The following is a 27,559-nucleotide window of genomic DNA, read 5'->3' on the forward strand; positions in this document are numbered from 1 at the left end:
AAAAAAAAAAAAAAAAAGAATCATTACGGTCCTCCCATAAATGAACCTTGTTCCCGATGCCCTGAAAATAACACCGAACCCTAAAAGGAATGCTGAATCGCCATCTGAGAGGTTATAATTAACGTAGATAGAGCGGAGCCAACATGGTCCAGCCGCCAACAGAGAACATCTATCCAAACCAGCGATTTTTAGCCCGTCAGTCCTTTAATCTTTAAGCTCGCTGTGCTTTCATAAAGTAGTACATTAACACCAGAGCAGAGTGTGTCTGGGGTTTATGACTGGGGGGGGCGGCACACTAGGGCATAAAGTGTTTCATTACACTCCTTTGTTAGTGCTGCCCTATCTCCCAAACTCCATTGCCGTACACTATTTGTTCAGATAAAGCCCAATGTTCAGGGTGACTAATCGCAGCACTGTGTTCCAGATGGTTTGATTACAGGATGTGGTTAAAGTGACTCTTCAAACATTCAGCTCAGCAGTAGGGCTCTTTAAAAAAAAAAAAAAAATACTGCATTTTCTGGTCATGTGACAACACTTTTCTTGTAGTGCTCCAGAGATACTTGGCGTGGGGAAATAGGCAAGTCCCTCTGCTCTTTGGCCATTGGGGATTTCATTGGCAGCCTTGGTTGTCAATTAAGCATTTCCTCAAAAGAGTTAGAAACTCAACTTTGTCCTTTGAAGAAAGATCTTTCCGAAGGTTAGATGCTCTGAAGCCAGAAAAACGAACAAGTGTGCTATACAAGACTCAGCCTTTTTCAGAAAGTCCCAGCATTGGATACAGCAAAACCACAACAGTAAAATGTGGGAGGGGAGGGAGTTGGAGTACAAAGGAGTGGTGATAAATCATACCTTGTAGAATGGTCATGTTGTATAAAAATGTAGGGTAATATGAGACTCGAAATGTATGAACTTTATCCTGGACGCACGAAACCAGCATATTGTGGCCTTTTTATTGTCACTAATGTTTCCACTAGAAAAAATATATAAAAGGAAAGAAATGTGTAAACTTCAAAAAAGGGGGGGGGTTGCGGCATAACTGGGTTACATTTCGGTGTTATTAGAGTGAGGTTTCTGTTTTCTGCATGAGTGCACGCCAAGTCCATCCAGATGTGGTAGTCTGAATAGGAGTTCAAAAAAAAAAACACAAAAAACAAAAAAAACCCGACGTCTGATTCCAAATTCGGCATTTGCAGTGCTTGGCAGAGACTTCTGTCCCAGGGATGAGGCGCTTTAAAGACTCTGAAACAGTCTTTAAACTGTAATACAAACAGAGTTATGCTGATCAGCTGGGAAATCAGGCCTTTGCCCAGTTCTTGAGGAAACATCTTCACGAATACCAGAAACAGTAATTCATAAACCATATTGATCACATCTTTGGAGCACAGCCTCTCCATAGGGAATTTCTATCATCTCCACACTCGTGGGAGATTATGCTTATTGAAAAAGTGTGGTAACGGGTGAAAAGAAGGATTCAAATCTAGATTCCCTTCTGTCACCGTGTCATAGTTCCCAGGGGTTGAGTGCACTCTCTGTGTGTGCTGGGCACTGTGCTCACCGGTGGGGCAGGTGTAGACGCTGCTCTTGTGTTCTGGTTGGAGGAGAGGCATCCTGTGTCTGTGACAGGAGTAGCATGGGAAGGGACGGTGTATTAGGGTAAGACAGACCGTCTCGGTAGTGTTCAAACACGGGAGGAGTTTACTTGCTGCATCCCCAATAGACTTGAGTTTGGTATTCCTTTGGGGGGTTTTCCTTATCATTCAGGGTCCCAGATGCAGGAGACCCTGCCATCCTCTGGTGGCCTTCAGGGTCACTGTGGTCTCCATGCCAGCCAGCCAGAAAGAGGAGGAAGTTAGGACATGCACGGGGGGATTGTTGTGGGCCAGTCCTGTAAATGGGACACATCCCGCCCCTCACTTAGCTGTCCCAGACCCCAGTGTGCTGCCAGACCCACATCTAACCGGGCGGGAGGCTGAGAGGTGTCTAGCTGTGGACTCAGAGGCAAGCATGGATTCTGGCGAGCGTCCATTGGTCAGAGGACTGTGTGTGGAGCGCCGTGGGGGACTCAGGAGGGGTGGCCGTGTTTTGGTGGCATGCACCATCAGTGTGGGAGTGGAGAGCATTCAGAGAAGAGGGAACATTTGCCTTTGTCTCTCTTTGGTGCTAATTCATTAGGAACTTTCCTTGGAGATTTGGACTAGAATATCTTAGGGGGATTAAAACTGTGACATAAACAGTGGTTGCAGAAACTCGTTTAGGCTGGAGGGCGGGGTGGAAAAAAGAGAGCCAGCTGGAGGTGAGAACGTTACCATGGTCGTTGTCCTTGCCTGGGTGAAAGGCTGTCCACTGGACGATGGGTAGACTTTCCCTGCAGGGTATCAGAAGGCACCTCTGGGAGCAAGGGATTCAAAGACAGATTTAAATTGAGAATCAGGAGCAACTTTTTAACAAGATGGCTGGAGAATAATGGGGCAGTCCTGGGTGCTGGTGAGCGCTGTCACTGATGAAGAGGAGGAAAAAGGGACACACACACAGGTAGAGGGCCTTGCACCCATTGGCTTCCTCATCTGGCTCTTGCGTCCTTGGGGCTTTGGCCCACTGTAGTCCTCTCAGCCTCTAGCACCTTGTCACCTTGAGATTTCTACTTATATTATCACCTTTCCTTGTGACTAATTCCAATTCCCAAAATAAGTCCCTGTTTGGCTGCTTCAGCTTTAGGCGCCCATTGCTGGAACCATCCAGTGAGGCCAGGGTTAGGGTTACTGTTTCAGGAGCCTAGTTGCCTAAGACTGCCCTCTGAGCAGGGACTGTGGGCAGGATAAGCCCTAGGAACATCTCATCCAGGGTCTAGTTTAATGTGATGGATTAAGGGAGCTGCTCTCTAGCTATGGGTAATCCATAAGCTATCCTTCCCTTTCTGGGTGACAGGGTGTGCCTGTGTTGGTTCTATTATAAGTTTGCAAGCTCTTGCAGAATAGAGTTTTGATAGAGGTCCAGCTAGACCGTGGCTGATTCCATAGCACCAAAAAAGTACCTAGTGTATACCCTCAAGATGCACAATAAATGCTTAATGGGCCTGATCATCTCTCTGGGAGCACTTCACTGCTAAGTATTGGCAAGAGCAGCTAATAGTTAGAAGCCTGTGACTGTGGAATTCTTATGAGATCTCAGGGCTCTTTTGGCTTGTAGAGGTAACAGGCTTAGGTTATAGAACACAGAGCACGTTCCTCTAAGTGTCCTGTTGATATTACATGTTTTTGGGGGCAGTGGCTTAGATTCTGTATCAGTATCCAAGACAGAGCCCTAATATAAATAAGAAAACCCTGTGTGGTCAGCACACTCAAACCATCCATTGCTGTCTTCAGCTGTATTCATACTTAATTGGCAATAATCTTCAGATCTTTTTCAAATGTAAAACGTTGCGGGGCAGGTATTATTAGCACTTTGAGAAAGACCATTCCCTGGGTGGGAGAGGAGGACAATAAACCTAGAGGGATGCTGGAGAATATAAAGATGAAAAAGGCTGGTGCAGAGCGTCCCCAGCACCTGGGTCACAGGTGAGGCATTTGGAAGAATAAATGTGCATTCAAACAGATCCCAAATCCATTTGGAATACATGTATATTTATTTCCAGTGTATATAAGATAAATGAGAAACACAACTGCGCCCAGATTTATGAAATTCAAAGTAGAACTTTTAAAGGACGAATTTTCCTTTTGGTTATTTCAAAAGGAGAGTCCACTTTACATGCCCATGGGTTACAAAGTGTTCAAGCTGTTGAGACTTCAGCAAAAAAAAAAAAAAAAAAAAAGATAAACCATTTGCATGTTTGAGAGCTGAAACACCATCACCTTTCTACTTGGCCCCTCACAATGGGATGTTGTCTAAACACAGACTTCCTTACAAAGAAACAATACACTTTGTAGTTTATACGAGAAGCATTCCTTAAGCCTTCTTTCCAGCTTATCTGTGTAAACACGTGCGTGTGTATACTCGCACGTGAGTGCTGGGCAGATAGAAATACTCGGTGGCAGAAAGAAAAATAGACACGAGCACACGTATTTAATTAGCCCCCCTTGATGGAGACTCTTCAAAATCTCCCCGGGAGCAGAGCATTTGTTTTGAGCATTTCAAATACCGAGGGCTTCTAGGAAAAACCAGGCTGGCCGATTGAGGCCCTTTTGAAGTTGAGAACGGACTTGACGGGATTTTTTTTTCCCCCCTCCCCACCGAGTGCCGATAATGATGATGCTAGCAGTCTCGCTAGCGTTTCCCCACGAGGTCGGCCGGTGCGGCTTCTAGAAGCAGCATCCGGCGGTGGCAACGGTTTTACGGTGTGCAAGCCGCAGCGTGAGCTCAGCCTTTGGGACAGCTTCCCGCGGTAGCCCCCCAGCAGCGGCGGCTGACTGCCGGTTCGGGGTCCCCACGTTTCCCTGGGTCCTGCCCGGGGAAGCGCCGACCACTCGGCCCCGGGGGCTGCGAGCGGGCGTGCGCGGCGCCGCGAGCGCCACGGCGGCCCCTGCCCTCCGCCGAGCCCCTTTATCCCCGGCCGCCGCCTCGCGGCTCCGGGCGGCCGCCGTTGGCGCAGCCAATCAGACGCGAGCGTTCCGAGCAGGCGCCGGCCAATCGGCGGCCCGCGTTTGCTGGAAACGCGAAACCCTTAGGGGAAAAGCAGTAACAAAAGCCTTTCACTGCAGACAAATGTTAAGTGTCTGTGCAGACTTTTCCTGTTTTTAATTTTATTACTGCAAGAATGGAGGGTTTGTTGTTTCTTTCATGTTTCCTTTCAAGCAGTTTTAATTATACATTTGTGCTACATCAGGGACTCTGGAACGCAGTGATTCAGCCTATTGCGTCTAAAGCTAAAATGCAGTAACCTTCTGGCAATACAGATATATTCCGGCACTGTAAATATAGCTGACATGCTAAAGAATTTTAAGCAGCTGCAAAGGTCTTTGACACCACACACAGTGCCCCAGAGAGCACATGATGAGAAAACCAGCTCCGTCTTCCCCTTCGCCTCCCCTCCCACCCCCTCCCTTTTCCTGGAGGGATGTGCTCATAAAGAATCCTTTCCTCCAATTGTTCTGTCTTGTGCAAATTTTGACCAAATGCCTAATTACCATTGATTCTCATCTCAATGTGAATTTTTATACTCAGTGGTTTAAAAAAAAAAAAAAATTTCCCCAGGGAATTAGAATAGAATCAACCGTGATTTGAGGAAATCCTTGCTTTGCTTCTTTCCCGTCCCCCTCCCACCCCCCCACCATCGCTACAGTGAGTAAATTCAGCTGTCACCTAATAGCAACAGAGACCATATGGGAAACCATTTTTAAATCTCCTTCGGAGACTTTTGAAAGAAATCCTTCCTTCCCCACTACCTGAGTTCCAACCATTCAAATATTTTTACCTGCTGTTAAAACGTTCCCAAGGAAATTAGTCTTACCTTGTGAGGTGTCCCTTACCATAAAGGAGTGCAATACAGGTTTTCTATACAATTCAAAACGGCAGTGAGTGAGTGAGCAAACCAGCTAGAAGTAGACTTTGATTTTTTTTTTGTTTTTAAAGATTTTATTTATTTATTTGACAGAGACAGAGACAGCGAGAGCAGGAACACAAGCAGGGGGAGTGGGAGAGGGAGAAGCAGGCTTCCCGCTGAGCAGGGAGCCCGATGTGGGACTCGATCCCAGGACTCTGGGATCATGACCTGAGCCGAAGGCAGCCGCTTAACGACTGAGCCACCCAGGCGCCCTAGAAGTAGACTTTGAGTAATGTCCCTTGGTATTTCCAAGATGGAATGGATTATAGTAGGTACAGAAAAAGAAAACAGAGGCCCACTTAAATGTTTCACTTACCCTAATATTTTAGGTATGTCTCAATATCTAGGTCCTTTTATTGTACATTTTTAAGGAGTGATTTAAAAAAATATATGGCGCTTATCCTCTAGAAAAATAAAGAGGATGTTCTATTTTGTTTTCCTGTGACATTTGGTATACTAAGTGCACTTAAGTTTAGTAATTCACAGATGCAGTGCTAAATTAAATTGTCTGTCTGCAAAGCAGTTGGGAAAAGCAGAATGGCTTGCAGGAAACAAGTGTGTTGGTTTTGAGATTTTTCTTCTAATCCTCTGTGGCAAATGCTTACTAAAGTTGATTCTAAAGATAACCCCAAGAGCAAACCTATTGTGCACATTTATTTTCTTAAGAGGGCTATTTTAGGAGTCCTTAATATGAAACAAGACCAAACAGTGAAACAGATACCACACCACGGCTGATGCTTGTCTCACAAAGCCAGAGAGGGGAGGATTAGGAAAGAGAAGTCATAGCTGATTGTCTGCTCTCTGGACTCTAAGCCCCCCCCGCCCTCCCCTTCTACACCTATTTTTGTGCCCCCGCATAATCTTTTTCTAAATAAAAATCACCACGATTTTATATTGTTGAATGGGAAACAAAGCCCATGCCTTTCAGTCACCTTCTAGTTTAAGCACTGGTAACTGGCGCTTAGTTTTCGTTGGCTGCTTGCCAAACGAAAGCAATTATGTGTAATAATAGAAAAATTAAGAGGTGAGTGTTGCTGTTTTACAGCAGGACATGGCAAAAACCATTTCCTTCTGTCAGCAGTATCTTGATTACACTCTCACACACAGTATTACCCTTTTGTACCGCATGCGCAAAGGCATGATTACACACACACATACACACACACACACATAATTTCCTGTGGGTTTTCACTTGAGGTCACTGAAACCAGAAAGAGGAAGAATGCAAACCACAGCTTTTGAAAGCAAATGAGAATAGAACTTTGCTGGTAAAATAATCATAATCATAATCATCATCTGGAAATAGAGGTATCAGTGCTAACCGTGGTCCTCCTTCATTACCCGTTCCTGCAGGTGTTCTAGTGGTCAATGTCACGTGGAGGAACAAAACTTACGTAGGGACCCTACTGGACTGCACCAAGCACGACTGGGCCCCTCCCAGGTATGCACAGGGCCTTTTATTTCAGGCTCTGTTTTCTCTCCTCCTTCCTCTTCCCCTCACCTTCCCCCCCCATCCTCTCTTTGCAAAGAAACCCGAGAGATAGATTAATAATGCATAAAAGTCTGCCCGTAATTGAAACCAGGCAGAAGAGAAACGATTCAGGATTGCACACAGTGAAATGCAGATGGGGGATTTCTTTTCAGTCACAGAGAGCTCTCCTCCCTGCCCCTTTTCCCTCTCTCCTTTGTTTCTTTCTCTTCTTAAAATGGGAATTTGAACTGGATTTGAAGCTAGCTGTCCCAGCCATTTTTCTTTGGTGTTCTAAAGAATATACACCCTCCCTAGCTGGTTCTTTTGCAGGGATTGAAATTGTCAGCAGAAGGCTAGGGTGTGTTTTCCTTCTCTGGGCCCAGCCCTCAGGCTGCGGGGCTGTTGGCTGCTGGTGCCTGAATTGTGTGCCTCGTGTTTTCACCTGGCTCTTTTGAGAGTGCTCATTTTGACGTCTGTCGCTTGCTTCCCTAGGTTCTGTGAGTCCCCAACCAGCGACCTGGAGATGAGAGGGGGCCGGGGCCGAGGGAAGAGAGCCAGGTCTGCCGCTGCGGCTCCGGGCTCGGAGGCCAGCTTCACCGAGTCCAGAGGGCTGCAGAACAAGAACAGAGGGGGGGCCAATGGGAAGGGGAGGCGGGGCAGCCTCAACGCCAGCGGGCGAAGGACACCCCCAAATTGCGCGGCCGAGGACATCAAAGCCAGCCCCTCCTCCACCAACAAAAGGAAAAACAAGCCCCCGATGGAGCTGGACCTGAATTCCAGCTCCGAGGACAATAAGCCTGGGAAGCGTGTCCGCACGAATTCCAGAAGCACTCCGACAACTCCTCAAGGGAAACCAGAGACTACTTTTTTGGACCAAGGCTGCTCCTCTCCAGTGTTAATCGACTGCCCCCACCCCAACTGCAACAAAAAGTACAAGCACATTAACGGCCTGAGGTACCACCAGGCTCACGCACACTTAGACCCAGAGAACAAGCTGGAGTTTGAGCCCGACAGCGAGGACAAGATCTCGGACTGCGAGGAGGCGTTGAGTCACGTGGCACTCGAGTGCAGCGAGCCCAGCACAAGCCTTTCGGCTTACGAGCAGGTGAAGGCGCCCGTGTCGCCTGGCTCCGGGCACCCCCCTGGCACCCCCAAGGGGAAGAGAGAGCTGATGAGCAATGGTCCGGGTTCTGTCATCAGCTCTAAAGCGGGCAAGAACTCTGGCAAAAAGAAGGGCCTTCACAGTGAGCTGAACAACCTCCCGGTGATCTCCAACATGACGGCCGCCCTGGACAGTTGCTCGGCGGCAGACGGCAGCTTGGCGGCGGAGATGCCCAAACTGGAAGCGGAAGGCTTGATCGACAAGAAGAATGCGAGCGACAAAGAAAAGGGCAAGAAAGCCAACAACTGCAAAATGGACAAAAACCTCTCTAAACTTAAAACTGCCCGGCCCATTGCCCCCGCCCCCGCGCCCGCCCCCGCGCCCCCGCAACTCATCGCCATACCCACTGCAGCCTTTACGAGCACCACCACGGGGACCATCCCCGGACTGCCCTCCCTCACCACGACTGTCGTGCAGGCCACACCAAAGAGCCCTCCGTTGAAACCCATTCAGCCAAAGCCCACGATTATGGGGGAGCCCATCACCGTGAACCCAGCTCTTGTGTCCCTCAAAGACAAAAAGAAGAAGGAGAAGCGGAAGCTTAAGGACAAAGAAGGGAAGGAGTCGGGGAGCCCCAAGCTGGATGCCAAGCTGGGCAAACTCGAGGACGCCAAGGGGGCGGGGAAAGATTTATCTGGGCATTTTTTAAAGGACCACCTCAGCAAGAGTGAGGGCCTGGCTAACGGACTGTCGGAGTCTCAGGAGAGCCGGATGGCCAGCATCAAAGCCGAGGCCGATAAGGTTTACACTTTCACGGACAACGCCCCCAGCCCGTCCATAGGCAGCGCCTCGAGGATGGAGTGCAGCACTTTGGTGAACGGCCAGGCGCCCATGGCCCCGCTGCACGTGCTCACCCAGAACGGCGCAGAGACGTCCGCGGCCAAGACCAGCAGCCCCGCCTATTCGGACATTTCCGATGCGGCGGACGACGGTGGTTCCGACAGCCGGTCGGAGGGCATGCGGTCCAAGGCCAGTTCCCCGTCAGACATCATTTCCAGTAAGGAGGGTGTTGTCAAAGGGCATCCTTCGGCTACAGCACAATCATCTCAGATGAAAGAGTCCCATTCTCCCTACTACCATGGCTACGACCCTTACTATTCTCCAAGTTACATGCACCCCGGGCAGGTTGGAGCCCCTGCCACTGGGAACGGCGGGAGCACGCAGGCCATGAAGATCAAGAAGGAATCTGAGGAGGATGCAGAAAAGAAAGACAAGGTGGAGCAGCTGGATGCCAAGAAGGTGGACCATACCTCGGCACCCTTGCAGCCTCAGCACCAGTCGGTGATCACACAGAGGCACCCGGCCCTGGCGCAGTCCCTTTACTACGGCCAGTACGCCTACGGGCTCTATATGGACCAGAAGTCCCTGATGGCCAGCAGCCCTGCCTATAGACAGCAGTACGAGAAGTACTATGAGGACCAGAGGCTGGCAGAGCAGAAAATGGTGCAGGCTGGCAGAGGAGATTGCGACAGGAAGAATGAGCTCCCCTTGAAAGAGCTGGGCAAGGAGGACAGTAAACAGAAAAACCTGCCATCTGCCACAATCTCAAAAGCTCCCTCTACCCCGGAGCCTAACAAAACCCATTCTAAACTAGGGCCGCCAGTGCCTAATAAAACTGAGGAGACAGGTAAATCACAGCTTCTCCCCAGTCACCAGCAGCACCTTCAGGCCGACAGCTTCAAAGCTAAGCAGATGGAAAACCACCAGCTTATTAAGGAGGCTGTAGAAATGAAATCTGTCATGGACTCTATGAAGCAGACAGGTGTAGACCCAACCTCGAGATTTAAACAAGTAAGATTGTGGAGCGTGGCCCCCACAGGGAGAGAGCGAGTCTGAGACTTGGACGTGTCTGGGCTTGATCTGGTTAGACGTCTTCACAGGAAATAAGCCAAGGGTTCATTAGGGCTGGTCCCTCTCCTCCTGAAAAATATTTGGAAAGGTTCCCTCAGGAGTTGATTGTGGACCTCGCCAGCGTTGCGTTGCTCACGATTGCCGTGTCGTGTTGTATAGTGAAAGGAACTTTGGACGTGTGCTTTGCAGACCGGTGTTCCCTGCCGTTCACTCGCTGGGAATCTGATGAGGTCCCCTAATTTCTTACTGAGTCCAGAGGGAGGGGATTCTACCACGTGGCCGCTGAGATCCCGAGTCTGGTCTCTACAATGTTTGTTCTATTGTATTTCCAAATTTCTCCTGGCACCTTCAAGGAATATTAAGTCTGGGCCCTTCAGTCCGCATTTCCCACTCGTCTCTTTCATAAAACGTGGGGCACAAATGTCTTTCACACGGTGTCCGAGATGCTTAGGTGTTAAGAGCCCTGAAGTGGGGCTCAGGGCCCATGGCCTTTGAGGTGAAGGGGAGGGGGGGTGTCTGGGTTGCGTGGGCCTCCTGCAGTCCTCCCGGGACCCCCTGGTCAGCCAGCCAGAGGTTCCATGGGCAGGCATCTGAAAACCAGCCACCATGAAATCACATACGTGCTGACACTTTCCGTCATGGCGCACACATCCTCACCCACTGTGGTCCCCTGAAAGTTAACTCTGGGGTTTCCCGGTGTCCCGACCCCCTCTCTACTCCCACACTTTTTGTCCCTGGGGAATCAGAGCAATGGACTCCTGTCTTCATGCTCATTACTGCCCAGAAGTTGAGACTTAGGCCCAAGGCTGAATGTTCTCTCGGGCCCTAAATACCCAGTGGGTTTTTGTCATGAATGGGATCGGGGTCGCAGGGGCCCTTTGGGTTCCTCACTTCCCCCACTTCTGGAGGCCTGAACCAGGCCCTGGCTTCACAGGGCTGCATTAGAGCCATATAGTTTGGAGGGGGTTTAGAGGTGCCTTTGTTTTCTAATAGAAAAGCTGTAATGTATACTATTAATTTGAAATTTTGTTTTGATTAAGATGTCTGCACAGGAGACATGAGTCCGTATATTAAGCCTCAGCTGCTGTAGGTGAAGAAAATATGTTAGGAAACCAAGAGTTTCCCCCGCTAAATGATGTTAATTGATATGAAGATGGTTTAAATTTACTATGAACTAGCCCAGAGTTGGGAGTTTTTAAAATTCTTTTTGCTTACATGAGATAGTAAAGGGAAAATGAGTTTTCAATTAAATTATGTCTGAGCGTGCTGTTTTAATGTTGAAGGATCCCACAAAGGGCCCAGCTCTGGATTCCCACAGACCTAAGTTTGCGGCCCAGCTCCACCCTGGGCAGCCGTGCGACCCCGATGTTCCTGGAGCTTTAAAAGCTTTGGTTTTGTCTGATGTAAAAGAGATGAATAATGATGCCTATGTCAGACGTCATGACTTTGTGAGAGAGGGAGGGTTAAAGCTCTTGCACAGTTCAAGGGCAGACATACATGTTAACTTAGTATTAGAAGTAAGAGTAATGCTGTCATGGTGATTAATGAGTTTTGCTTCAAAATTGAAATTTTAAAACAATTTTTTTCCCTTTTCTTTCTTCCTTCCTCCCTCCCTCCCTCCCTCCCTCCCTTCCTTCCTTCTTTCTTTCTTTCTTCTTTCTTTCATCAGGATCCAGATTCAAGGACATGGCATCATTATGTATACCAGCCCAAATACCTGGATCAGCAAAAGTCAGAAGATCTTGATAGGGAAAAGAAATTAAAAGAGGATAGTCCCAGGAAGACCCCCACTAAGGAAGGGGGTGTGCCCAGCCTTCCTGTATCACTAACGAGCATTAAAGAGGAGCCCAAAGAGGCCAAGCGTCCTGATTCTCAGTCCCTGGAGGAGAGCAAGCTGAAAAATGATGATGGGAAGACGCCTGTGAACTGGAAGGACTCTCGGGGAGCGAGAGTGGCGGTGTCCTCGCCCATGAGTCAGCATCAGTCCTACATACAGTACTTGCATGCTTATCCTTACCCACAGATGTATGACCCCAGCCACCCTGCATACCGGGCTGTCTCTCCCGTCCTAATGCACAGTTACCCTGGTACGTGTTGCGGGTTCTCACTATATTGGAGGGAACAGGCTGCGTGCAAATGTTAGCTGTTTAAAAAACTCAGGATAAACGAGACGCTTCGCCAGTAACCTTTGTTTTGGTTGTTTTTATGCTGTGTCAAGTCCCCAAGGTGAAACTTATTTAATACGAGGTTTCTTGGGGGGGGGGGTTGTTTTTGTTTTTTTAACTAAAACGTCAAGCGTCCTCAGCTCTCGTTTGCGTAGACTCTGATGGTCTGCTCTAGCTATTAGACTAACACATACTTTATTGCCTATGAAAATATTCTAAGCACTTACTATCATAATCATTATAGTTACTTTTCCTTTCACTTAAGCGGACACATAAATGTATGAAATGGCTGTAAGCTCAATTCTGTTTATAATCTCCGTTCATCAGGATGAATTAACTGGGAGAAGAAAATCGGAGAGCCTGTGTACGGTTTAACGATGATGTAGCCCACTCTTAATGTCATCCCCTATTTTAAGATCTCCGACTCTTATCCCAATTCATGTAACCCGGATGTTTTTTTTTTTTTTTTTTAAAGATGGAGCCCGTAACTTGATGTGGCATTTGTTGTGTATCTGCAGGGGCCTATCTCTCTCCGGGATTTCATTATCCTGTTTACGGGAAGATGTCAGGGAGAGAAGAGGCAGAGAAAGTCAATAGCAGCCCTAGCATCAACACAAAAACAACGACGGAATCGAAAGCCCTGGACTTGCTCCAACAGCACGCCAACCAGTACCGTAGCAAGTCTCCCGCCGTAAGCCGCCTTTTGTTGTTGCTTAAAAATGCTGTGTTTTGAGGGGAGAGAAGGGGACAAGCTAGGAAACGGTCTTGAAATATAAATGGCTTTCGAGCTCAGCTGTGATTTCAAGATGCTGTTTTATCTTCACATATAAAGCATGGAATGTTCAAACGTGGTAGGATGCTCTCACACAGGAGGAAAAAAGTGGTCAGAGCTCTTGTGTGTGGTGCTGGTGAGCTTTTCTGTTGCAGAATGCACTGTACCTTGACTACCAGGAGGGTGCTTGTGAGGGGGACATTGAAATTCATAGGAACCAACTTTGGGTGCGAAGTATTTTTGAGGCTTTGGTGCAATTTTGATGCTGGTGGCTGCATCTGGTCTGTTTTGGCCTTGACCCCTTGTCATGTCCCCGTAACTTCTGAAGCCATGCGAACAGGTGTCTTTGTCTTTGTGAAAGATGGCTCCACCCTTGCTCCCACCGCCCCACCCTACCCCCCCAAGAAAAGGGGCATCTGCTAGTTCTAGAGGTTGTTGTGAAGAGAGACAAAGGACGTGGTAGTTCTTGCCTAGAAAAGAGACGTTTGGGATAAAATATAGGATCCGTGATGTGGATGAGTCCATCAGAGACTCCGTAAGTGAGAAAAGATGATTTATGAGTCTCTTTCTATGGGTACTCCTTCTAGCGCCAAGATTTTTTTCAAGTGAGAAAAAGAACTTTAGGTGGGCTAAGTTCTGGTGGGTAGAAATGTATAGGAGAGACAGTCCTTAACTGAACTGTGATTTGGGAGAACCAAGAGCTTCTCTATGAGCCTTCAAAAATGGGCAGATTCTGGAATGCTTCCAGAGGATAGGGCAACGATTTCCTGTACTCAATAGTGACATACAATGCTGAGATGCGTATTTTCAGTGGACTAAAATAGAGACAGGCATATTTGAAGTTATGAGATAGATTCTCCCCACCCAATGTCAACAAAATCCAAGGATAATTAGAAAACTTGACTTAAATCTCCACAACTACCTTTTTTTGCCCCTGGATCAAAGTATGAAAGTTGTTTCTGGGAAGCAGTTGGGTAGATTCGAATCTTGAGATTATGAGCGGGCATAAAGAAAAGTCCTCCAGTTTCCACCATCTGAGGAAAACCTTGATGCCCCTTGGTTTACTTGTGGGCGGGAGCACTTCTTTAGTGTTGGCTTAATTCCCGCTGAAACTCGTGCGTGCCTTTTGACGTTGTCTTGCATTAATAAGGAATGCTAAGTATCTCTGCATTTGCTTTTTAATCAGTGACAAATACTGCGCAAGGGACAGAGGTGGTTTAGTAGTCCTGATGGTTTTTCAGAGTTTTAAGAGGGGCCCATCTCTCTTTTCTGTTGCAGCCCGTGGAGAAGGCGACAGCAGAGCGGGAACGGGAGGCAGAAAGGGAGAGGGACCGTCACTCCCCCTTCGGGCAGAGGCACCTACATACGCACCACCACACCCACGTTGGCATGGGTTACCCGCTAATCCCTGGTCAATATGACCCTTTCCAAGGTCAGCAGCTCCGTCGTTATCGCGTGGCGCATTCTGCTGGGGAGAACTGTTTGCCCAAAGTACCTTTCGTGTCTTAAAATAAGTATATTGAGCTTTGAGTTCACATTAACTCTGGGGAGTAAGGAAGTTCTTAACTCTTATTTCCTAGTGACACAGCGGAGGCGATTGCCCACCCCCTTTTTTTTTTTTTTAAAGATTTTATTTATTTATTTAACAGAGACAGATAGCGAGAGCAGGAACACAAGCAGCGGGAGTGGGAGAGGGAGAAGCAGGCTTCCCCTCGAGGAGGGAGCCCGATGTGGGACTCGATCCCAGGACTCTGGGATCATGACCTGAGCCGAAGGCAGACGCTTAACGACTGAGCCACCCAGGCACCCTGCCCACCCCTTTTGTGTTCCGTTGAGACAGGAGATGGCTCCCACTTAATAATTGTCACTGGTTGATGTTATCGGCGGCTTACTATTATGTCACAGACCGAGGGTGGCGGCCAATGTCTCTGGGGCACTGAATATAACAATCAGAAGATCAGATAGCTACTTGAGGGAAATTGCGGGGGAAGAAAGGAAGGGATGGTGAGAGGCTTTGGTGAAATTGCAATCACTTCTGCAGGCCTTTCCATCTCCGCCGCCCCCCCCCCGCCCCCATCCCCACCGGAAGCAATGGGAGCGATGAGACCGGGTTTAACACTTAATCACCTCTAATTCACGGACTCTTTGCAGCCGTTCACGGCTGTGACTTTGAAGACGGAGAAACATTTTGAAAAAGCCATAGAATCGACGGGAGAGAGCCTTCGATTTGTGGTGTTATTAGCCGAGCTGGTGCCCTTTGTCCCAGCTCGGTCACCTCGCGGTGGGTGGGTGCTGGCCCCATGGCTACCAACAGATCCGCTGGCCAGGGTCTTGCTGTCTTAGTTAGCTCAGACTGCCAGCATGAAATGTCACAGACTCTCTGGCTTTCAACAGCAGACATTTTCCGCATAGTTCTGGAGGCTGGGAGTCCGAGATCAGGGTACCAGCATGGTTGCTTGGTGGTGAGCGCTCTATTCCTGGCTTGAAGGAAGCTGCCATCTTGCTGTGTACTCATATGACCTCTTTTCTGGTGTGTGTGTGTGTGTGTGTGAGAAAGAGAGAGAGAGAACGCTACCCTCTGATGTCTCTTCTATAAGGACACTGATCTTGTTGGATTAGGATGCCATCCTTATGACCTCATTTAACCTTGATTATTTAGGTCCTATCTTCAGATAGTTACATTGGGGGCTAGGGTATCCACATAGGAATTTGGTGTGTTTGGGGGGCACATTCAATCCATAGCACTTGCCACATCACCCCTTTTTCTGCTGTGTGAACACAAGAGCACACGTATGAAGGTACCTCCCAGATTGGGAAGTGCTCTGCAGGTGTGAAGGGTCATTTTTATTTATTCATCTCATGTTGCTCACCGTCAGCTAGGGGCGTTAAGAAAGAACAGAGAGGACACAGAGGAAGAGTAATCTTCCCCAGGTTTGCACTTGTTTTTTGTTTTTTTTTTAAATCACTTCCTATTAGGCAACTTGATGCTATTACGTTCTCATGACTGCCGTCTTTCTCTTGCAGGGTGGAAGTTAAGACTATTTCTAAGTTCGATTCACTGATTCCGTGTGAATTCCTTACGGGGTGCATTTTGTTCCTTCGCTGGGGAAATGTTAAAGTGATAAAAGTTATTATGAAAGTATTGTGTTCTAAGCAAATAGCGTGTTGCTTCTATCATTCACTGTAACTTTTGATTCCCTGTTGTGACCCAGTTCCTGTTATTTCTCCCAAGCTTCCAATTCAGGAACACGCACAAACGATTTAGCTCCATGCAGGGTCCGAGAAATGGAATGCTCTATATTCTCTTTGAATAGCTATCCAGAAAACTGCAGAGTATTGGATAAATGGATAGATGTTGGTTAGACCACGCGGTTTGTGCTCCGTCCTTGCTGCGTGAAACGTACCATGTGCGTGTTTAGGAAAGGACACATTGCTATAGCCCTTCACCCCGGGGGCCCGTACCTGCTCTTATCTTTCCAAATGTGACAGAAACCCTGCATTTTTTCCCCATCAGGCTTGACCTCCGCTGCCCTTGTTGCCTCTCAGCAGGTGGCTGCCCAGGCATCTGCATCAGGAATGTTTCCTGCACAAAGGAGGTAAATATCCTGTACATTTTGAATCCGTTTTCTACATAGAGACAGTGTGATGGGTGGGAGGAAGTTAAGTATAGGCTTTTTAGACCAAAAACGTAGCTCCTCAGGGGTTTTATAGTATTGTAACGAATGCGTTTTTATGTCCCCGTTGCTTCCTGTGCAGCTTACCTTCTGGGGACCCTCCTTTCTTTAGCTGTAATGTGGGTTAGCAATCAACAGATCGTGTTTTCTTTAAACAGTTGAGACAGGTTGTCCTCACAGCCTTGTTAAAATCATTCGCCCCGACTCCCTTTGTTTTATCCCGTGTCAAAAACAAAGTCGCAATGGGAGGTATTTATTTTCATCATGATAAAGGTCATGTTTGTTCTTCGATAGTTTTAATTACCCCTCCCGTTTTTTGTGAGAGGAAAATAGCATCTTCCATGGTGTGTATCCTTACCTCCGTGTTCATTCCCTTCCTGTGGAAGTGAATCCCGTGAACAGAACAGAATTGAGTTAAGCCTATCAGTATCAGTCTTGGGGTTTTCATATTTTCAGGGTCACTTGTGGCGAGAACCCCGCGCTAACATCTTCTTTTCTTTTGCAGAGAATAACAAGATTGGAAATGTACGTTGTCATGTGACTGGATCACATGGGGAAGCGCTTTATACAAACATCAGTTCCATGGTGTTAATTTGAAATGCCTTTAATGGCAGGCAAAAACCAGTCATTTCATTTTTGTAAATTACAGATTTTATCGCAGAGTAACAAATGTTGCTGTAATTAGACTTCTGTTTTATATATATATACGTATACATATATGTATATATACATATATATATATATATATATTCTTTACTTTTTGTATCAGTAACCAGGCTCGCACACACAGGGTCTGCAAACCACTCAGTAAAGGAGATAAAAAGTGTATCTGTCCTGTTGAAAAGTGTTGGCCGCAGAAAGCTGCTTACTTTCTTTTCCTTTTCCTTTTCGCTTGTAAATAAAAGACGTTCTGTATCCGTGTGCCCGAACCTTGCATATCTCTTCCTAGATATCCCGTGAGGCCCTCCGAAAGGCTGGTTGTGATGACGACGCTTGGGTACAATTTAGATGTCTATTTGGTGGCTCCCGTTAAAGACACATCAGTGTGAAATGCTCCTGTAGTCACTGTTTGTACTTGTGTGTTGTGGAAAAAAAAAAAAAAAAAAAGACTTATGGAAAGGCATGGGGTCGCCAATACCACAGAAACTGTGTTGTATATAATGTAAAGATTAAAACGGGGAAATAATGAGCATCTGTGAATAAGGAGGTGTCATTTTTTGATAATCTTGAATGGCAAATAACCCAATAGCCTGCGTACCAGAGACATCTGTGATTGTTCTATTACTTGAATAGTCTTGCAGTCCTTTTTTTTTTTTTTTTTTTTAATGTTTACAATTATCCAGTTTTAGAAGAGAGAGACTTTAACGCCATTGCCTGGTTACTTGTTTTATGCTGTAATCTAGTTTATTTTATGTAAAATGTATATTGAATGCTTTCCTTTTTTATACCTGCCTTAAATAATTTGGCAATCAGAATTAAAAAGTTGTTTTTTTTTTTTATAACGGCCTCTCGTCTGTCTTGTGTTATTTCTCGATGGCTGATAGTGATTCTCATTTTCAAAGAAAGGTTGCTTGATATTATGAATGTTCACTTCGAAAGATAAAGTACACACATGACTGAGTTTTCTCATGTGAGACAGAGGTGTAACGTCCAAGGGGTGTATTTCATTCCGTGGACATGCGCACATTCACTGGGTATTTACTCCAAACACAGAGCATCACATCAGTACAAACTGGTAGATCGGGTTTCTCTGCTAGGGAGTGATATTCCAAAGGTGTCCGTCTTGTGACACGTAGACAGTAGAAAAGTCAGGCAGCTAGCCGTTTATTTGACTTGTCACTGAGTTGCTTCATTAGCATATTTTATGTCACACATACAGAATGAACTGCTTCGTTCCTTGCCTCCCTTCCTTCTCCACTCCCTTCCAGCAAACACTAAGCACCTACTTTATCCCAGGCACCGCGTACGGATTGGGATATAGCTGTGAACACAGCAGATTAAAATGCCTGTCCTCCTAGAAATTGCGTTTTCTAGTAGGTGTGGTCAGCCCAATAAAACCTCTTAAGTCATCATGCAGAGTGTGTTCGGGGGTTGATCAACACTGCGGACGGAGAGCGTGGCAGTGGGTGTTGGGAGAACACGAGTGGGAGTCTGTGACTGTAAATAGGATGGTCGGAAAGGTGGGAACATGGTCCACGCACGAATCTCGGGGGAAAGCCTTGTAGCCAGATGGAAAAGCGCAGCAGAAACCGTGCAGTGTGAGTGTGTCTCGTGTTCGGGCTGCTTCATCTCAGCGCTTCGTTACATCTGTAAGTTTGTCATTTTACTGTGCCTGCTAATGACTGTTATCCCGCTTGGTGTTCTACAAAGTTCTTCAAGTTGACAGACTTGGTCTTGGTATAATGTGGTTAGCTCTCCTCCTTGGGGCCCTTTGCTTCGCAAAAGGATAGATGTCTGCAATCAAAGTGTTTTCTCTGCTTTCGGAAAAGCCTTGCAGGTTTGTCTTTGTTCTTAATAGATTTCTCTAGAAGGGTATTTTTCTCTGAATTTTCACTTTGGTTGTCTTTTGCATTTTTCATCCATGTGACTGCTTCTGAAAACCTTGTCGGTGGTGGTTTTTCCCACGCATGAACATTTCACATGTTTTTCACCAATTCTTTTTTTTAAAGGTTATCTGATGTTTTCGGTTCGTAGAGCACATCCTGATGTGTCCTTGTCAAGTCGATGTAATTTTTTTCTTTTCTTGTTTTTTAAAGATTTTATTTATTTGACAGAGACACAGCGAGAGAGGGAACACAAGCAGGGGGAGTGGGAGAGGGAGAAGCAGGCTTCCCGCGGAGCAGGGAGCCCGATGCGGGGCTCGATCCCAGGACCCTGGGATCATGACCTGAGCCGAAGGCAGATGCTTAACGACTGAGCCACCCAGGCGCCCCCGATGTAATTTTTCTTAGGCCATTTCAACAAGTTTGTTTCTTCTGTTCCAAATATGGTTTCAAGTATGTCTGCTGATTGCCCCATGCTGCTGTGGTTCTAGAACAGACCAGACAATTCAGTTGTTCAAGGCGCCGTAGCAGGACTAAGTTCCGCTCGCGTCTTGCGCTGAATCGCCGCGTTCCTATGGCAGCTCTGGATTCCGGGATGATTTTCCTGCTTTTAGCAAGAAGCATTTGTTAAAATTCTACGAAAACCCGTCTTGCCTTTCCGCCGCAGAATGACTGGATGCGTGCTTAAGGCACTCCAGCCTTCTAATCACTACCAGTTAGGTGCCTAAGTGGATAGAGTATGAATAGGTGCATCCGCCCATGCTTCGCTCTGCTACTGTCATAAAGAGGAGTGCCGGGAAATGCAGAGAAATATATGACCAGAAGCACAATTGCGATGTGGGTAGTCTCTCCCCCTAGGCTTTTACGGGAACATTATTCATGACTGGTTTACATTAATCACTAAATGAAGTTTTGTTTCTTCGCCCGAACTGTTAGAGTGTTGTCTCTGCTTATGACAACATGAATTGCCAAAGGGCAGGGTTTGTTTATATTACGTGTGCGGGTTCTCTGGCTGAGTACATAGTCAGGACGGAATGGTAAATTAAAGATTCCCAAAAGACAAGCCTACTTGTCTCCGTTATATTACTATGATGAATCTGCCATTAATACGGTTCTAATTGTTTTACTTTTATAGACATAAAATCAGTCCCCCTTAGTGACTAATAATAGGGTTTATTGATTTTACTAAACATTATTCATTCCAGGCCTGCTCCTATCAGCTTGTCCTGAGCATATGCAAAAAGCCCACAGCGCTAACACGTGCAGATTAACTTCACGGAGAGGTGGGAGCGAAGGCTCGTTTAGAGCTGTGACCCCATCGAAGGCAGAATATTCAAAAGAAGGTAATGGGCCCCACGTAACCCCACCGTGGGTTCGTGGATGAGGCTCGCCGCTGGCTTCTTCGTGGAAATTTGCCATTGGTGTTCGGCGCCGGCCGTGAACGCTCACAGAGTTAAGAGCTGGCCGTATCTGTCCTCCCTGGCTGTGACCCTGATTTACTGTGGTTTCGGCCCAAGGGTCTGAGAGTCACCAGAATGAATAGCTCTGATGGGTACAGGATAAAACCGCAGTTTAAATGATAATTACCGGTCATTTCATTCCTTCCCTGACTCTGAAAAAGAGACGAGACAGGCAAAGCCATTTATTATTGTTTTTGTCACCAAACCCAGTCATCCATTCCTTGCTTCCTGCAGAAGCCTGAGTCATAAGCGTTGTTTACTTGCCTTCGCTTGAGGAGTGAAGCCCGCCATGAGCAGGGCCACCGGCATGGAATCTTGATTTTTTCCTTAACTAGAGTACTCTCTAAAGCAGGGCTTTCCAGCCTTGGTGCTTAATACTCATAAAACCCAATTACTGTTCCCAGGGCAGCGCGGAGGACACTGAGGCACAGAGGTAAAGTAATGTGAGGTCACACGGCTGTAAGTGCGGGGACCGGCTTTATAACCACCGCGCTGCTTCAGAGAAGGGATCTTAACCTCAGGAAGAGTAACCAGACCGAGCCAGCTTTCTCTGCTCAAGTCTTTACTACTTTCAGAGGGGCAAATGAGAGAACTCCAGTCTGCGTTCTCTAGTTTTCTATGAGACAAAACCCCGGTACAGCTTTTCCCGGAGCTGGGTAGCAACCCAGGCCCAGGATCCTGAGAGATTGGTGGGTTCTCAGCTCGTTGCTGGCCTAAGTTGCTGGAAGTTTTCCTTTGTTTCCTGGTGGTCAAGGTGGTCCTTGCTGCCTTTAATCCTCTGCCACATGCAGCGGGGAACTAGAAGCTTAGAATACAGGTTAGGGGGCACGCCTGGGTGGCTCAGTCATTAAGCGTCTGCCTTCGGCTCAGGTCATGATCCCAGGGTCCTGGGATCGAGCCCCGCATCGGACTCCCTGCTCGGCGGGAAGCCTGCTTCTCCCTCTCCCACGCCCCCTGCTTGTGTTCTCTCTCTCACTGTGTCTCTCTCTGTCAAATAAATAAATAAAATCTAAAAAAAAAAAAAAAAAGAATACGAGTTAGGTTTGGTGGGAAGCGGTGCTTGTGGGTCAAGAGGCTCGTGGGGAAAAAAAAAGCCTGAGATTCTGGTAAGTTAAAAAAGTGAAGTTAGCCATGGGCACCTGGCTGGCTCAGGGGGTGGAGCGTGCAGCTCTTGATCTCGCGGTTATGAGTTCAAGCCTCGCATTGGGCCTAGATCCTACTAAGGAAAAAAAAAAGACTATAAAAGGAAGATGTTCAAACCACAACTCTAAATTCATTTCCTGTAACCAGATCCTTTTCTAGGGCATTTGTGTGCAGAGGGAGATATGTGAAACATTTCCTTGGAAAATGTAAACATTTAAACTGTACCCCAGTTTCTGTAAAGTTGTATTGGAATTGCTTCTTTATGTTAATTTAGTGGATGCCTTAAAAAAATGAATGACCTAGATTTTTCTTTTTTTTTTTTAAAGATTTTATTTATTTGGGAGAGAGAGAGTGAGAGAGAGAGAGCACAAGCAGGGGGAGCAGCAGAGGGAGAGAGAGAAGCAGACTCCCCACTGAGCAGGGAGCCCGATGCGGGGCTCAATCCCAGGACCCTGGGATCATGACCTGAGCAGAATGCAGACGCTTAAGTGACTGAGCCACCCAGGTGCCCCTGGCCTAGATTTTTCTTGGCCTCTGAGAGGACTTTGTTCCAGAAAGTATTTGCTGTGGACAGGATATACTATTTGGTTAAATTATTCCCAATAGGGGTGGCAGAAGGCCGTGGCTCAAGGCATCCTGAGCCTCATGCAATCATCAGAGAACCACGTTGGAAAGAGAAGGTGGTCCCATCTTCCCATCACCCTCCAGTGAAGGTCACTCAACCAGCCACCCCAACCTCCTAGATCAGATCCCGAATTTTCCAGGGTTTATTTGTAGGGTGATGATTGGCAGGTGGGGAAAGAGGGGTGCAATCCCCAGCCCGGCAGGGGTGGCTTTTCAAGCTGATCATGGAGAGGGAGGCCATCTCTAGCAGGGTTGGTTGTAGGGTTGGATGTTTCCCACTGCACGTAACAAAAAACCTTGACTCCGACTGCCTTCAGCCCCAAAGAAATATATTCTGTTCCATAGCATGAGGCTGAGAGCAGGGTGAGCTCCAGCTGCAGTCCTCCATGCCCCTGGGCCTGCTTCTCTGGAATACTCTTTGCTCTGTTGTCCTCTTTATCCCTCGTGTTAATGGCCATGGGAGTCCCACGGGCCCTGTCCAGAGACAGCCACGTCTTTCTGTGTCTCTGTCTTGCGGAGGGGGAGAGAAGAAGCCTTTCTCAGACAGTTGGCAGACATCCTCTCAAGTCTCCTTGACCAGAATCAGGGCACATGCTCGCTCCTGAGCCATCATGGACAAGAGGATGAGATTGCTGTGACTTCTTGGGCTAAGAAGGGTGAGAATCTGCTCTTGGATCATGCATGACAGAGCTGCCTGATGGCTTAGAACCAGGGTTCTGTTAGGGAGGAAGCTGAAGGAGATGAAGGTTTTGTTGTCTGAGGATAAACCTCTCCTTGAGTCCGGTGGCGCAGGTCAATTCTCCTGACGTTCTCTGGTTCTCTTGAGGTATGTCTGCATCCAAGATGGGGTATGGGGACGAAGTAGGCAGTTGTTTGCACGTATGCAAAACTCAGGGAGACCTTTAACTCTTAGCTGATTTTCCTTCAGAGAATCCAGTGATGGGGCAGAATTAGGGTGGTGAGGGCTACACTGAACATGCAAACAAATGCAAATTAATTCAGAAACCTAGCAGTCCAAGCAGGACTCTACTGGTTGGAAGAAAGATACCCATCTCCACTGCCACGGTAGAGTACGCACGTGCGTGTGTGTGCACACACACACACACACACTCACACACAGTTATATGCTCTTTTCCCCTACAGAAGCTCTCTAGAATTTATAGCCTGTAAGAAATAAGAGGGACCTACCTTTTCCCCCCAAGCAAGTAGCCTATACTCTGAAGAGAAAAGAAGAGCTCTGGTCCATTCCTTCCTGGAGTAGAGATACGAGTGTGAGGGCGCATGTGTTGGGGGGAGTGTGGTAAGGGGACTGGAATGTTAGGAGGGGCATGTGCCGGGCACTGTTGTACCAAGAGAAAGGACAAATTAGCCCACTGGCGGGGGGTGCATCTTAATCACAAACAAAGAAGATTCCTTGAGTGAAAGAGAAACCAGGCCTTCGCTTGCGGTCATCGATAGAAGAAGAAGAGTAGGTGGGTAGTTCCTAGGTAGTCCCCATGGTCGGGGGGGGGGGTTGGGGCAAGGGAGAGGGCTTAAACCTCTTAACCTTTGACCTCCTCTGCCCTCTCAGAGATCACTGCAGTTGGGAGGAAGAAGGTAAAGGAACGGCCCCAATTTCCTGCCCTTCTCTTGGTCTCTCCCGGGTCCAGTGTGGAAAGGGGTGCTTACCGGGGTGGAGGGCAAGCTCAGTGGTTCCATGGTGAGAGGTCGCTGAGTTGGTGGCCCAGTGCTCCACCCAGCAGGTCCAGTGACTGGAAACACTTTGGGTGGGCCTCAGTTCCTTCCAAAGAAGGAATTTTGAAAGTGGGTGAACAGGACAGGAGGCAGAATCCTTTCAGGAAGTTATTTCCCAAGTGCCCACTAAAGGGCCTGGGGTTTCCTAGGGACACATGCCCAGATCTTGTGCTCACAGCCCTTCTAGACAGAGGGGACGGCTCTCCTCTCTGCATCAGCCACATGCTGCGGAGCTGGGCAGAGCAGAGCCCTGCAGACGTTATTGCTGACTGGGAAGATGGATGTCCAGGCGAGCGTTCACCCTGGGGCCTCTGCGACCCAAGCTCAGAGACCTGCAAGCCTGATGTGCTCAGCCACAGGAATCCGCAGGTGCCTGGGTGTCTGCCGCCCCCAACCCCCTACCATCCCCTCAGGGAGAAGATGGGCAGAGACATACGATGTATTTTATGGCAACCATTTGGTGACCAGACTGTCTGGGGGCTGAAGCGGATTAGTCATGGAAAGGCCCCGAGCGGGCAGCTCCCGGAGGCCCTCTGCCCGGTGGCACTGTGAGCTCAGTCCCCAGGCCGCTGGGGAGTGGCAGACGGGCCCGGAGGTAGGAAGCTTCAGTGACTCCTTTCTGCCCCTCTCTTGGATTCTGTCATAGTCAGTGAGCCGCAGTGTCAGAGGCCAAAAAATGCCACATGGCCGGGGAAGTCCCAGTGCCTGTTAGTGGCCGGCCTGAACCTGGTTTCTCTCTTGAGAGTCCTCTTGCTGGGGCGGTGCAGCCTGTGGAAACCCCACGTGACAGTCCAGGGAGCCCGAGAACATTCCTGTGACTGACTCGGAGGCTGAGGTCGGCTGAGAGCACACAGATGACCCAGGAGCGTCCCCCCCAGATCAGCCAAGAGGGACATCCTAGTAGGAATGAAGTACTCTGTTGGAAGGCCAAGTGTCTCCAGCCTTGCTCCACTCCATGTTGGCAACTCTGGGGGCCTCTGGGTCCTCCGAATGCTCCTCAGGCTCACCTGGGTACTTCCTGCTTATTCATGCCGCCATGTCTTCATCAAGGACTTTTCTGTTATGAGTAGCAGAAACCTCCTCGAACCAACCGAAGCAAAATAAGCAGATTCCGCGTAAGGCAGAGAGGTCCTCCGGGAACAAGGGCAGGAAATGCAGATAAGCTCTAAGGGGGCAGGCACTGGGACTACCTTGGCAACCCCTTTGTCCTTCCCTCTCCTCTCTCATCCTTCTCTCCACTCCCCTCTCCTTCTCATCATGGCCTCTTAGCTCTCTTTCTGCTCATTGGCTCTCTCCGATTCTCCAAACACTGGCCTGACTTGACTGGCAGTGTTCTTAGCATCTCCGTTCTGAGTCCAGATTCCCAAGGAGAGGGGGTGACAGTGGCCCACCAGGTGTCCCTGGAGCCCCGAGGCACGGCAGCTCCCAATGAACCTGCCTGGTGAGGGAATGACGACGGCAGGGGGATGGGAGCAGACTGCTCAGCCGGCTTCTTGGTTTGGCTTCCTTGGGCCAGCTCTGCATCCCTGCCGTCCGTGCCCTGCGTCCAAGGAGCGCTGAGGGCCAGGAACAGAAGCCCGTTCAAACCAGCTTAGTTACAAAGAGGGTCTGTTGAAAGCTTACGAGTCAGTCTCCTAATGTCCAAGGATAGGCAAGGAATTGGCAGGTCACAGTGATGGTGTCTAGACAACCCCTCAATCTCGCTTGAGCGGCACATAATTTCTTACCCCTGCTTCTTTTGGTGTGACTGCCCCATCCTCCTGCTTCTGTTGATGGACAGACTGGTGCTACCCTCGTAGCTTCCGAGCTGCTGTTATTAAATACGGCTTGGGATGCTTACGGAGTGCACTCTGGCCCATTTCTCAGCGTCATTTAACTGGCTCAGCCTTTCAGTTCGCACTCCAAATTCCTATGCCAGGTGAAATGGATTTCTGTCCCTATCATAACCCGATGTGGCTGGCCAGATTTGGGTGAGGTGGGACAGAATCCTAGAACTCAGGACCACCCCTCCTAGAAGGCAGCTTCTCTCCTATATCCTGACATGACATCCCCTCACTCATTCGACAAATATTTACTGAGTCCCTGTTATAGACTAAAAGCTGTTCTGGATGCTGGAGGTAGAACAATAAAGAAAAGACAGCAAACTCTGCCCTCATGGAGTTTACATTCTCCTAGGAGAAGGTGACCGCAAAGAAATATGCAAGCAAATATAGACCATGTCCGGTGGTAGTAAACCATATAGAGACAGGCAACATAGAGCCAAGAGGATAAGGAGCACCTTGTATGTTGAAGAGGAAATTCCTATTTTTGTGGTATTTTCTACGTGTAATTAAAGCTCCTAAAACCCTTGGAATTGCTGGGGCGCCTGGATGGCTCAGTGGGTTTAACATCTGAGTCTTGATTTCGGCTCAGGGATGTGAGATTGAACCCCGCCTGGGGCTCTGTGCTCAGTGGGGAGTCTGCTTGAGGATTCCCTCTCTCCCTCTCCTTCTGCCCCTCCTCCGTTTTAAATCTTTAAAACAGACAAACATACAAAACCCTTGGATTCACCCAAGCGATAGGAGTGCATTTTGTTATTCATAAGGAGCCCCTCCGGCCATACCCAAATGTATGGTAATGAGGTGACTCTTGGCAGACTTCTCCAAAGTTTCGGGTTGGGGGCTGGTTGCAGAGGAGGCAACCACGTGATGAGAGGCTTGGAACTTTTAGAGGGACAAGGACTGGAGATGGAGTTCCACCACGGATGGCCAGTGATTTGATAAAGCATGACTATGCAATGAAATTTTGATAAAAACTTATCCTGACGATAAAACTATAATCCTAAGTATGCTTTCCTAAGTTCTAGGAGTCGTTCTAACAAATTATGGAAACGGAGGGGGGTTGTGGGAACCCCAAATTTATTGTTGGCTGTGCAGAAGTGCAGGTAGCCTGGGGACCCCATTTGTGGCTGGCATCTGAAAGGAGGGCAGTCTTCATTTAAGAGACTGACTCCTTAACCTGTGGGATCCGTGCTCACACAGGGTAGTGTCAGAATTGAATTGAATCATAGGACACCTCTCTCACTTGGTGTCGGAGAACTGGAGAATTGTTGTTGGAAAATGATGTCATTGTATATAGGGGGTTCAGGAAACAGACACCTGAGGGAGCTGAGGGAGCAAGACATATGGATGTCGGGCACCTGGGTGGCTCAGTCGTTAAGCGTCTGCCTTCGGCTCAGGTCATGATCCCAGGGTCCTGGGATCGAGCCCCACATCAGGCTCCCTGCTCGGCGGGAAGCCTGCTTCTCCCTCTCCCACTCCCCCTGCTTGTGTTCCCTTTTTGCTGTGTCTCTCTCTGTCAAATAAATAAAATAAAATCTTAAAAAAAAAAAAGACATATGGATGTCTGGAAGAATAGTGTTTCAGGCAGAGGGAAGAGCAAGTGC

The 27,559-nt window shown here is 48.0% G+C and overlaps 1 protein-coding gene across 5 annotated transcripts in view; it reads left to right on the top strand.

The window, feature by feature from the left end:
- Positions 1-18,133, top strand: part of ZNF608 (zinc finger protein 608) — a 105,324-nt gene extending 87,191 nt beyond the window's left edge. For 4 of the 5 annotated variants that reach the window (XM_081827158.1, XM_081827161.1, XM_081827159.1 and 1 more), the window contains 7 exons: positions 6,890-6,977; positions 7,500-9,960; positions 11,690-12,107; positions 12,704-12,876; positions 14,236-14,389; positions 16,472-16,553; positions 17,137-18,133. In XM_081827158.1, coding sequence (XP_081683284.1) covers positions 6,890-6,977; positions 7,500-9,960; positions 11,690-12,107; positions 12,704-12,876; positions 14,236-14,389; positions 16,472-16,553; positions 17,137-17,143 — 3,383 coding nt within the window. In that variant the 3' untranslated portion in view covers positions 17,144-18,133. Of the gene's footprint in view, positions 1-6,889; positions 6,978-7,499; positions 9,961-11,689; positions 12,108-12,703; positions 12,877-14,235; positions 14,390-16,471; positions 16,558-17,136 lie in introns of those variants that run through there. The other variant, XM_081827160.1, reaches the window with a different exon arrangement.
- Positions 18,134-27,559: the final 9,426 nt, after the last annotated feature.

This window comes from Leptonychotes weddellii, chromosome 7 (assembly GCF_054177405.1).
Source record: "Leptonychotes weddellii isolate Sample4059 chromosome 7, ASM5417740v2, whole genome shotgun sequence".
Classification (NCBI taxonomy): Eukaryota; Metazoa; Chordata; class Mammalia; order Carnivora; family Phocidae; genus Leptonychotes; species Leptonychotes weddellii.